At 46.1% G+C, this 11,748-nt stretch overlaps 1 protein-coding gene across 4 annotated transcripts in view; it reads right to left on the reverse strand.

Annotated features, from left to right (window-relative positions):
- Positions 1-361: 361 nt before the first annotated feature.
- aff3 (AF4/FMR2 family, member 3) overlaps positions 362-11,748 on the reverse strand; it is a 31,612-nt gene continuing 20,225 nt past the window's right edge. For 3 of the 4 annotated variants that reach the window (XM_071340938.1, XM_071340939.1, XM_071340941.1), the window contains 10 exons: positions 7,861-9,909; positions 7,558-7,679; positions 7,040-7,246; positions 6,820-6,883; positions 6,116-6,252; positions 5,829-5,900; positions 2,369-2,462; positions 2,205-2,254; positions 1,857-2,062; positions 362-1,640 (listed from right to left, as the gene is read on the reverse strand). In XM_071340938.1, the coding sequence (XP_071197039.1) occupies positions 1,519-1,640; positions 1,857-2,062; positions 2,205-2,254; positions 2,369-2,462; positions 5,829-5,900; positions 6,116-6,252; positions 6,820-6,883; positions 7,040-7,246; positions 7,558-7,679; positions 7,861-9,909 (3,123 nt within the window). In that variant the 3' untranslated portion in view covers positions 362-1,518. Of the gene's footprint in view, positions 1,641-1,856; positions 2,089-2,204; positions 2,255-2,368; positions 2,463-5,828; positions 5,901-6,115; positions 6,253-6,819; positions 6,884-7,039; positions 7,247-7,557; positions 7,680-7,860; positions 9,910-11,748 lie in introns of all 4 variants that reach the window. The other variant, XM_071340940.1, reaches the window with a different exon arrangement.

Here is an 11,748-nt window from a genome sequence, read left to right on the forward strand (position 1 = left end):
ACACGTCAATTCAACATCTATTCCATGTTGGTTCAAAGTCATTTCGTAGAAATGACATGGAAACAATGTTGATTCAACCAGTGTGTGCCCAGTGGATAGGGAGTCAGTCAGATGGAGAGATGAAGGAGAGAAGCACAGTCTGATCACAAATACATTTAACTGGAATAAACACACACACACACACACATACACCTTCATCTAAATATTGAAAGTTGAGTGGGGACACTAATAGAATTTAGGAAATATCTGAGCGATTACTAGGTGTCATTAAACATTTTCTATTTGGGGATAAATCCTTGTTGTTAGACTTTAGGAGGTCATATACCAACTTTGCTGCAACAAACATGGAGATGCATACAAATTGCAATATCAAAAAGACATTTATGAAATACAATTCGGTATGCAACTTTTGATAATTACATTACACCATATTATAAATAATAATTTTGCATAGACAGGAACATGAATGCTGGGCCATCCACTTGGCAACAAAACCAAATCAAAACCTATTGTTTTGGTATTTTTGTTAAAAACAAATAATCTGACACACCTATTGCACATAAAAAGACATCAAAAAGTGAAAGGCATCTCTAAATGTTCTTAAAAGAGCCATCTCACAGTGTAGTCATACAGAAAAGCTACCAGTAACTTGGTCTACATTTTAGGATGAGGGGCCTTACAGTCCAAAATAAAACTCAAAATCCCAACTTCACCTTTCCCCTAATGAAACCATTAGTCCTGGTGAGGCCCATGGGAGATGTAGTCCAGGTCATATGTCTGTTGTCCTTTTGTACAGTAGAGAAATCATAAAGTCCTCACAGGTGCACTGTATGATGTTTCTCTTCCATTTCCTTTTTAGACAGTTGCTGTGTGTGTTTTGTCATTACATATGTGGCACGTTTGGTAAAGCAGCGAGTTCGAAGGCATTGAATCCATGTGGAACTTTAAAGATCTGCACAGAGAATCCCAAGAGGAAGAGTAAAGATATACTAAAACAGTTCCTTTGCCTGTTTGTAGGATTAACAACACCTTCTCCCCATACAAAGTGAAGCACTTTGAGCACCAGGAAAGGCGCTACTGTGTATAAATCCAATCCATAATTTATGATACATGCTGAGAATTGAACTATTAATTGAAGTACTAATCCTTAAAACGTAGAATACAAGGGGACTCCTCAATTTCTCATCACTTGTGTCCCTCTCTCCCTCCTTCCCTTAGGCCAGGTTGTTGGGTCTCACCCATAAAGAATGATAGAGGCCTCCAGTGGCCAAAATGCCATGTTAGCATGGGAGCAGCAGTGAGGGCTTCCACCATTTTAATGCAGTCAACTTGGTGACAGTCAACTTCCTGTTGGAGTCATGTCCAACCAGCTCATCAGGAGGGATCAGCCAATTGTGAAGAATAAAATTGACTACTTAAAAATGGAGATAGCGCTGCCGGTGCGCTCACAGACGCCAAAATGGGAACTATATAGGGATGCTTTCTCTATCATTCTCTATGGTCTCGCCCCTCCCTCCACTAACCCACATTGGCACTGATGCGTATCCACTGTAGAGCCTGTCTGGTGTACTGGACTGCATGAGCAATACTACTGTGGAGAGTCAATGGCCCCGACAGGGTGTTCAAGTAGTTAAAGAACTCTGGAAAGAGAAAAAGAAAGAGAAAAAGAGAGAGCGAGAGAGAGAGAAAGTGGGGGGTTAAATCACATCTAATAAAACACTGAAACCTAGTCTCAACAAACTGATCTCTCTCTCTCTCTCTCTCACTATCTATCTCTCTCTCTCTCTCTCTAAAAAAACCAAAGAGGTCATTTCAGTCCATTTATTAATTTGCTAAAAAGAGGTAGCCTCTCTTACCCTTGTTGTCTCTGGCAAGGCTATCTGCTACCTCCCAGTACTCATAGCTGTAGAGGACACTGTTGGTGATGTTGAGGTGGTTTGCTGCCATCTGGTGGATACGTTGGGGAATGCTGATGAGGGAGGAGGGGGAGCTGCCAGTGTGAGAGCCCAGGGTGAGGGCTGAGGGGCTGGGGGAGAGGGACGAGGGAGGTCCCCCTGTGCCCCTGTCAATGAGAAGAACACAATGATACTTCGCTAAGGTGAGTCAAATCAATGTAATACTACGTTCACAAATACATTGGAGTGATTGAGAAAGAGAGCGAGGGGGAGAAGGGATAAGAGAGACAGAGAGCGAGTCTTTCTTACTTTCCCGAGTCGCTCCAGATTGGGGGAGTAGTAGGCACTTTTGGAGAACTCTGGGACGACAGATAAAACACATTTACAATCTAACCAATCTAATCTAACATGTCTGCTTTTAATTGCATCACACTAAATCCAGCAGTTAAAATAGCTGCTGGTGAGGTCTGTACCTTAAAGTAGTCCAATAGAGCTTTGGAATACTTCAGGGCGTGATCCTTCTTTAGACGAAACATCTGCCAGTATAGGAGAGCAAGGCACCGGAAACTAGGGAACACACACACACACACACACACACACACACACACACACACACACACACACACACACACACACACACACACACACACACACACACACACACACACACACACACACACACACACACACACACACACACACACACACACACACACACACACACACACACAGAGAAATGCCCAGTAAATAAATACATAATCCACATCCTATAGGTGATTATTTTCTAGACGGGTAATAATAGATAAGAAATTACAAAGAGAAAGTGACATTAGCAATGTGCAGGCACCGCCCACCTCAGGATTCTCCCGCCATTATTCCTCTGTTTTTTGAGGTGTAAATTCACTTGTCAAATAATTGTTGCTGGACCAATTTATTTAAAAAGAAAAGCAACGCACATTCTAACGCTTGCTTGTTTTTTATTTTTTATTGTTTTTATTTCACCTTTATTTAACCAGGTAGGCACGTTGAGAACAAGTTCTCATTTACAACTGCGACCTGGCCAAGATAAAGCAAAGCAGTGCGACACAAACAACACAGAGTTACACATGGAATAAACAAACGTACAGTCAATAACACAATAGAAAAAAACAAAAAGCATTTCCCTGTTGATGTTATGATTGTGCACACGTGCATTATGCCGGCTCAAACAGAAGCAAGACCCCTTCAAAATGTCAACAATGGCACATAGTCGTTTTTTTGTCTGAATCTATTCAACGCTGACGCTTGGACGCCCTCTGACGAACCATCAAACAGGCAAAGCATCAATACAGGGATAAGATCGAATCCTACTACACCGGCTCTGATGCTTGTCGGATGTGGCAAGGCGTGCAAACTATCACGGATTACAAAGGGAAACTCGGCCACAAGCTGCCCAGTGAAATGAGCCCACCAGACGAGCTAAATGCCTTCTAGGCGCACTTCGAGGCAAGCAACACTGAACCATGTGTGAGAGCACAAGCTGTTCAGAACAACTGTGTGATCACGCTCTCCGTAGACGATGTGAGTAAGATGTTTAAACAGGTTAACATTCACAAGGCTGCAGGGCCAGACAGATTAAAAGGATGCATACTCAGAACATGCGCTGACCTGCTGGAAAGTGTCTTCACTGATATTTTTAACCTCTCCCTGACCCAGTCTGTAATACCTACATGTTCAAGCAGACCACCATAGTCCCTGTTCCCAAGAACACCTAGGTAACCTGTCTAAATTACTATCTCCCCGTAGCACTCACATCTGTAGCCATGAAATGCTTTGAAAGGCTGGTAATGGCTCACATCAACACCATCATCCCAAACACCCTGGACCCACTCCAATTTGCATACCGCCCCAACAGATCCACAGATGACGCAATCCTTATTGCTCTCCACATCGCCCTTTCCCACTTGGACAAAAGGAACACCTATGTGAGAATGCTGTTAATTGACTCCAGCTCAGCATTCAACACCATAGTGCCCTCAAAGCTCATCACTAAGTTAAGGTTCCTGGGACTGAACACCTCCCTCTACTGACGGGCCGCCCCAGGTGGTGAGGGTAGGCAACAACACATTCATCACACTGACCCTCAACACGGGGGCCCCTCAGGGGTGCATACTTAGTCCCCTCCTATACTCCCTGTTCACCCATGACAGCGTGGCCGCGCACGACTCCAAAACCGTCATTAAGTTTGCAGACGACACAACGGTGGTAGGCCTGATCACAGACAACGATGAGACAGCCTATAGGGAGCAGGTTCGAGACATGGCAGTGGGATGCCAGGACAACATCCTCTCCCTCAACGTCAGCAAGATAAAATAGCTGATTGTGGACTATAGGAAATGGAGGGCCAAGTACGCCCCCATTCACATCGACAGGGCTGTAGTGGAACGGGTAGAGAGCTTCAAATTCCTCGGTGTCCACATCACTAAGGATCTATAATGGTCCAAACACACCAACACAGTCGTGAAGACGGCACGACAACGCCTCTTCCCCCTCAGGAGGCTCAAAAGATTTAGCGTGGGCCCTCAGATCCTCAAAAAGTTATACAGCTGCACCGTTGAGAGCATCTTCACTGGCTGCATCATCGCTCGGTATGGCAACTGCTTGGCATCACTGGGGCCTAGTTCCCTGTCATCCAGGACATCTATATCGGGTGGTGTCAGAGGAAGGCCCTAAACATGGTAAAAGACTACAGCCATAGACTGTTCGCTCTGCTACCGCACGGCAAGCAGTACCGATGCACTAAGTCTAGAACCAACAGGACCCTGAACAGCATCTAACTCCAAGCCATAAAACTGCTAAATAGTTAGATAAATAGTTAACCAAATATCTACCCGGACTATCTGCATTGACCCTTTTTGCAAGAACTTTTGGGACACATCACATACGCTGCTTCTACTGTTTATTATTTGTCACTTTTTTCCTAGTTATATGTACATATCTTCCTTATTTACCTCGTACACCTGCACATCAACTCGGTATTGGTACCCCCTGTATATTGCCAAGTTACCGTTACTCATTGTGTATTTATTATACATTTTATTATTGTGTTGAACTATTTCTCTATTTTCTTTCTCTCTACATTGTTGGGAAGGTACGTAAGCGTTTCTCTGTTAGTGTACACCTGTTGTTTAAGAAGCATGTGACAAATAACATTTGATTTGATTTGACAGGGATTAAAAGCACAAACAACATTTATATCACAAGAATGACAAGAAAGCGATTGTTGCACAGGTGGGTGTTAATTTTTGTAGAGTTTGAAAAAGTAGAGATGTAATGTTTACAAAGTAGCCTAACTCAGCCACAATGGAAGCCGCTCCCAAAAACGAACAACCAACATCAACTATTTCTGTGCTTGAAAATTCTAGAGCATTTAGTGACTATCCTTTTCTCAAACACAGTCTCCATCTAATGTTGAATATGCATGAGAATTTGACAAAAACAATCATCATTACGAATGAAAACCATGGTGAAAGCTGGGAGATTGTGAGGGCTTGGTAGGCCTACCATAGAAATATGCTGATTGTATAGAGAGTAGGCCTAATTTTATGCTATTCTTTATAATTATGCCCAAATTAGTTGGTATTTCCAGAAGTTTACTCCATCAATGTAATCACAAAATGCATAAATAGGCCATATATGGTTTAAAAAAATGTTGGCATGGTTGTTTCAAAGAAGAAAACATTTGATATTTAACATTAAATTGAAATTGCCACCTAAACTGTCTGGATTCCATAGATTTTCTGGATCTCATTAAACAAAGGTTCAGTCAATGTTTCTTGGGTTTTTAAAATTCAAAATGCGTTGAGTATCTTACCCCATTATGCAGCTTTTTCATTGATCAGAACTTTATTTTTGACCTTTCAACCATTTGGACAATCGTTGCTAGTAACATACCACAGTACGGCCAACTGTTGGTCTTCCTGTCTAGCCCCTGGGCCAGAGTGGTTCTTCAGCTTCATGGCGTACCTGACAACCACAGAGGATCACTGTTACAGTGTGTGTGTGTGTGTGTGTGTGTGTGTGTGTGTGTGTGTGTGTGTGTGTGTGTGTGTGTGTGTGTGTGTGTGTGTGTGTGTGTGTGTGTGTGTGTGTGTGTGTGTGTGTGTGTGTCTGTGTGTGTGTGTGAGAGTGTCTGTGTGTGAGAATGTGTGTGTGTGTGTGTGAGTGTGTGTTTGTCTCACCTGATGAGCTCTACTGTCTCTGCGTACATGGTATAGGGAGACTTGGCCTCCAGTGGTCCCTCCTCCATAGCTTTTCCACACTCCATGAAGGAGAGAGCAGCATCCACATAGTTCACTGCCTTCCCCAGCTTATCCACCTGAGACAGAGAGAGAGAGATACTGGGTAAGTGAGATAGGAAATTAATGAAGTTGGAAGAGCTCACTAGCCACTTAATCCTGTAAAAGGGTCCTTATCATTTTAGCCAACTTATCTTAAAAATGTTACTGATATCTTTGAAACAGTCTTAAAGTGGCAATATGTAACTTTGTGGGCAAACCGACCAAATCCACATAGAAATGTGAGTTATAGATCTATCATTGTCATTGAAAGCAAGTCTAAGAAGCAGTAGATCTGTTCTATGTGCGCTATTTCTATGCTTCCTGGTCTTAAGTTTTGTTTTTGCTCCTTTCACTTTCGGTTTTATTACACCAGCTTCAAACAGCTGAAACAACAATATTTTTGCTAATGAAAAATATATATTTCACAGCGGATTAGATGGTACAATGACTCTCTACACTAAACTAGCTTATTTTGTCACATAAACTGAAATTAGGCGAACTATCAGAGTTTTAGCAACCAGAAAATGGCGGAGCGATTTTGAACATTCCTAACTCAGTGTTAAAACAGTCCTTCTGGTCCTAACCCAGTCCTGAACCAGTCTCACCATGGCATCTGCACGGTGCTTCATCCTCTTGGCTTCATGCATGTAGTACTCAGCATGATGTGGGCTACAGAGGGATGGAAAGGGGGAGGAAGTCAATAGGAAAGAGCAGACAAATATATTATTATGTGGTAGCTACTGACTGCTTCTGACAGTCTAGGTTGGGCTGTAGAATGTGGTCATTAAGACTAACAGTGGCCTTATTTTTCAGTCAGGCACTCACGGTTCATGGTTGGTTACGGTTCCTCTCTGTCCCCCTGCCCGTTGTAAAGGAGGTCCCCATGGTTCACACTCGGGCCGAGGCTGCCCTGACACCCCAACACAACACTCAACCTCCATCTTAGGCTCTGGGTTCTGTGTTTTGATGGGGGGCTTGGTGGGGTCGGCGGTGTCAGAGAGAGGGGTACTGTCCAGATAGTCCTCCAAGAACCTGCTCACACATACAACCCCCGTAAATACACAGTCAGTACTTCTTACAGTGTTTATGTATGTATCAGCGTGCGTATATATATACTGTAGCTTTCACCTGGATTCACCTGGTCAGTCTATGTCATGGAAAGAGCAAGTGTCCTTAATGTTTTATACAATCAGTGTATATATGTGTGTTTGTGTGTGTGTGTATTTGCGTGTGTTTGCGTGTGTGTGTGTTTGTGTGTGTGTGTGTTTGTGTGTATAAGTGTCAATGAGAGTGTGTATGAGAGTGTGTATACGTGTGTATGAGAGTGTGCGTTCCAGTCTCACCCGTTGTGTCTGGTGTCTGAGTGAGGGTCTAGACGTCTGTGCGACTCTGTGTGGGCAAAGGGGCCGTTGGTCTGGGAGTTGCTCCTCTTACTCTCTCTGTGGTGCTGGACTCCATTCTCTGACTGGGAGGAAACACGCATATTATGGCAGAACCACAGACACCAGGCTATTGTAGTTGTGAAGTAACAGTGACTTCAGGTCTCAGTAAAGGATGACATTAGTATTCCATGATAAACTAGCTACAGTGCAACTATCTTGTTTACACTGGAGGTCTATAGAGAAAAAAAGGAGTGTGTGTGTTACCTTGCGTTTCCTCTTGCTGTCTCCTCTCTCTGTCTCGGGGATGCACAGGTGTCTCATGGCTTCTTTCTGCTTGGAAGAGGCAGAGGAGGAGGAAGAGTGTTTGTGAGAGGCTGGGGTGCCTGTCGTAGTATCAGGCACTCTGTTGAGCAGGGAGAGGTCTATCTGAACCACCAAGTTTCTCAGGCCTCGATGGGAGGCTGCGGCCAGCTCACGACGTCCAAACGGAACCAGGGTGTAGAGTTTCTGCTTTCCCTGGATTTGGTGCCCCTGGCCTGGGTTGGATGCGGTGGTGCGCCTGGGGTAGAGCACTCTGGACCTGCTATCCGCGGGCCTCCCCGGGCCCTGGTACCCTCTCCTGGGGATGGGACGCTGGCTTGATGTGGAGTCGGCCGGGACTTTGGTGACGTTGGGAGGCAGATCGGGCTCCGAGTCGGACTCTGAAGAGGAGGAGGAGTCTGTGGGTGGGACGACAGGAGTGGGGGAGGAGGGTGACGGTGGAGGGGAAGGGTCCGGCTGAGACTGTCTCTCTTCCTCACTCTTCCTCCTCCTCTTTTTCTTGGTCCCGTGGCGTTGTGGGTCGATGGGATGGTGGCGGCGCTCGCTGTTGGTGTGAGGTCTCTGCTTGGGCTGGACCGCTTGCCATTCACCTCTCTGCTGCTGCTCCTCCCACCTCCTCTTGCACTTCTCCTCCTTCTCGCTCTCCTCCCTTCTCCTCTTTCTCTCCTCTACGTCCTCTTCCTCCTCTTCCTCTGAGCTCTGGACCCAGGGGCGTCTAAGCAACTGCTCCTCCGCCAGTCTTCTCTCTCCCTGTCTCTCCCCCTTTCTTTCCTTCTGTTTCTTCCCCTGCCTCTCTCCTTGTTTTTCTGTCTGTCTCTCTACCTCATGTTCCCCCTTTCCCTCTGTCTGCCTGTCTACCTTCCTCTTTGGTGCATGGGTCTCTCTCCGGTTGTCCACCTCCTGTTCTCTCTCCCTAGATTGGGGCTTCCTCTGTTGAAGCTTTGAGTGGGGAGCAGGGGCCCAGGACTTGACTTTGGGTCTAGGACTGGGGCTGGATTTAGCGCGAGGCTCAGAACTAGCTTTGGAGTTAGGCAGAGAATGTGGCTTTGGGCTGGATTTGGAACAGTGACTAACTCTGCTGCTGGTCTCTCTGCTAGGGTCTGTGGTGGGTAAGGTCTTGGCCCTGGGTGTGGGACTGAGACGGGTACTGAGTCTGGTTGTCAAACTAGGCCCATTACTGGGCCTGGGGTTGGATAGGTGTTGGCTTTTGGGGGCTAGAGTGAGTGCGTGTTTCAAGCTAGGCTGGGAATGAAGCTTGGGACTCGAGTTGGGACTAGGCCTGGGTCTGTGTTTGTGCCTGTGGCTCAGCTCAGTGGTCAGAGCAGGGGCTGCCTTGGCTGTGGTCTTGGGAGTGGGAACAGGCTGGCTCTGTGTGGATTTAGGCCTGGAGCTGTGCTGAGGTGGAGGCTGAGGATATGGACTGTGTCTTGGCTTGCTCTTGGGCTCAGTGCTGGGTACAGGGGCAATCCAGGGCCTGATTTTGGGTCTATGGCTCGGGCTGGTTGTTAGGCTAGGCCACGTGGGAGGCCTGTGGCTTTCCTGATGAGGACTCCGAACCTGAGGATAGCGGCGGGGGCTAGAATGAGTAAGGCTAGGACTAGGACTCCTAGGGGGGTGCTGGGGAATGGAACTAAGGCTGCAGGTGGCTCTGGGGCTTGGGAAGGGGCTTGGACAGACACTGGGGCTAGGACAAGGACTGGAACAGGGGCTGGGGCAGGGGCTGTAGCCAGGGCTAGGCCGAGGGCTATGCCTGGGGCTGTAGTTGAAGCGCGGGCTGGGAACAGGGCTCTGGCTGGGGCTGTAGTCCTCTCTGATCCCCCAGGGTCTGGATGGAGATGTGGCTCTGTGGGGGTCTGGGGAGAGCGACCGGTGCTCTGTAGCTCTCTGGGCGTGGTCGTGATTGCTGGGATCCTGGTCGCAGGAAGAGGATTTTTTGGGGACTTTTTTCAGCCACTTATCCAGCTGCCACTGAGTGGTGGAGGGGTGATATATCTGAGAAAACAGAGAGAGGAAGATGAGAGGATGGAGACGGATGACATATTTAAGGAGAGAGGGATGAGGGGAGAAACAGACAGGTAGGCTCAACAAAGGAGAGGGATCATGTGATACAGGTTGACTTTTATACATCCACATTGGTTTTAAACACTAACTTGCACTATAATTAATTTGCAGAAAGTGCTTGGACTATATTCAATCAAAACAGAAAACCTGGTCTTGGGGTTAAGCCAAAAACAACAATCGTCCTGATCAGCGAGAAAAATACAACAACAAAAAATGTCGCCTTTATTTAACCAGGTAGGCTCGTTGAGAACAAGTTCTCATTTACAACTGCGACCTGGCCAAGATAAAGCAAAGCAGTTCGACACATACAACAACACAGAGTTACACATGGAATAAACAAACTTACAGTCAATAATACAGTAGAAAAAGTCTATATACAGTGTGTGCAAATGAGGTAGGATAAGGGAGGTAAGGCAATAAATAGGCCATGGTGGCGAAGTAATTACAATATAGCAATTAAACACTGGAATAGTAGATGTGCAGAAGATGAATGTGCAGGTAGAGATACTGGGGTGCCAAGGAGCAAGATAAATAAATAAATACAGTATGGGGATGAGGTAGTTGGATGGGCTATTTACAGATGGGTTATGTACAGTTGCAGTGATCTGTGAGCTGCTCTGACAGCTGGTGCTTAAAGCTAGTGAGGGAGATATGAGTCTCCAGCTTCAGTGATTTTTGCAGTTTGTTCCAGTCATTGGCAGCAGAGAACTGGAAGGAAAGGCGGCCAAAGGAAGAATTGGCTTTGGGGATCACCAGTGAGATATAACTGCTGGAGCGCGTGCTACGGGTGGGTGCTGCTATGGTGACCAGTGAGCTGAGATAAGGCGGGGCTTTACCTAGCAGAGACTTATAGATGACCTGGAGCCAGTGGGTTTGGCGGCGAGTATGAAGCGAGGGCCAGCCAAATAGAGCGTACAGGTCGCAATGGTGGGTAGTATATGGGGCTTTGGTGACAAAACGGATGGCACTGTGATAGACTGCATTCAATTTGTTGAGTAGAGTGTTGAAGGCTATTTTGTAAATGACATCGCCGTAGTCGAGGATCGGTAGGATGGTTAGTTTTATGAGGGTATGTTTGGCAGCATGAGTGAAGGATGCTTTGTTGCGAAATAGGAAGCCAATTCTAGATTTAATTTTGGATTGGAGATGCTTAATGTGAGTCTGGAAGGAGAGTTTACAGTCTAACCAGACACCTAGGTATTTGTAGTTGTCCACATATTCTAAGTCAGAACCGTCCAGAGTAGTGATGCTGGACGGGCGGGCAGGTGGGGGCAGCGATCGGTTGAAGAGCATGCATTTAGTTTTACTAGCATTTAAGATCAGTTGGAGGCCACGGAAGGAGATATATATATTCAGATAAGCTTTTTCCCACAAAAATATTGATATGTTGAATGAAGGCCAGTGCAATATAAAAAAATCCTTGAAAATACAAATGTTTATAAAGTGTGAAGGGAGGAACAGGATGAAAGAAAGATGAGGAGGGTAGGTCTTATGGTCACACTGTTCTGTGAAGAGAGAGAGAGAGACTAAGGGGGAGGGAGCGATAGAGTGACAACATGAGAGAGAGAGAGACTAAGGGGGAGGGAGGGATAGAGTGATGGAATGAGAGACAGAGAGAGAGACTAAGGGGAAAAGAGCAAGTGACAGTGATATGACAGTACATCACTGGGGCCAAGCTTCCTGCCATCCAGTACCTCTATACCAGGAGGTGTCAGAGGAAGGCCCTAAAAATTGTCAAAGACTCCAGCCACCCTAGTCATAGACTGTTCT

This window comes from Salvelinus alpinus, chromosome 14, assembly GCF_045679555.1.
Source record: "Salvelinus alpinus chromosome 14, SLU_Salpinus.1, whole genome shotgun sequence".
Lineage (NCBI taxonomy): Eukaryota > Metazoa > Chordata > Actinopteri > Salmoniformes > Salmonidae > Salvelinus > Salvelinus alpinus.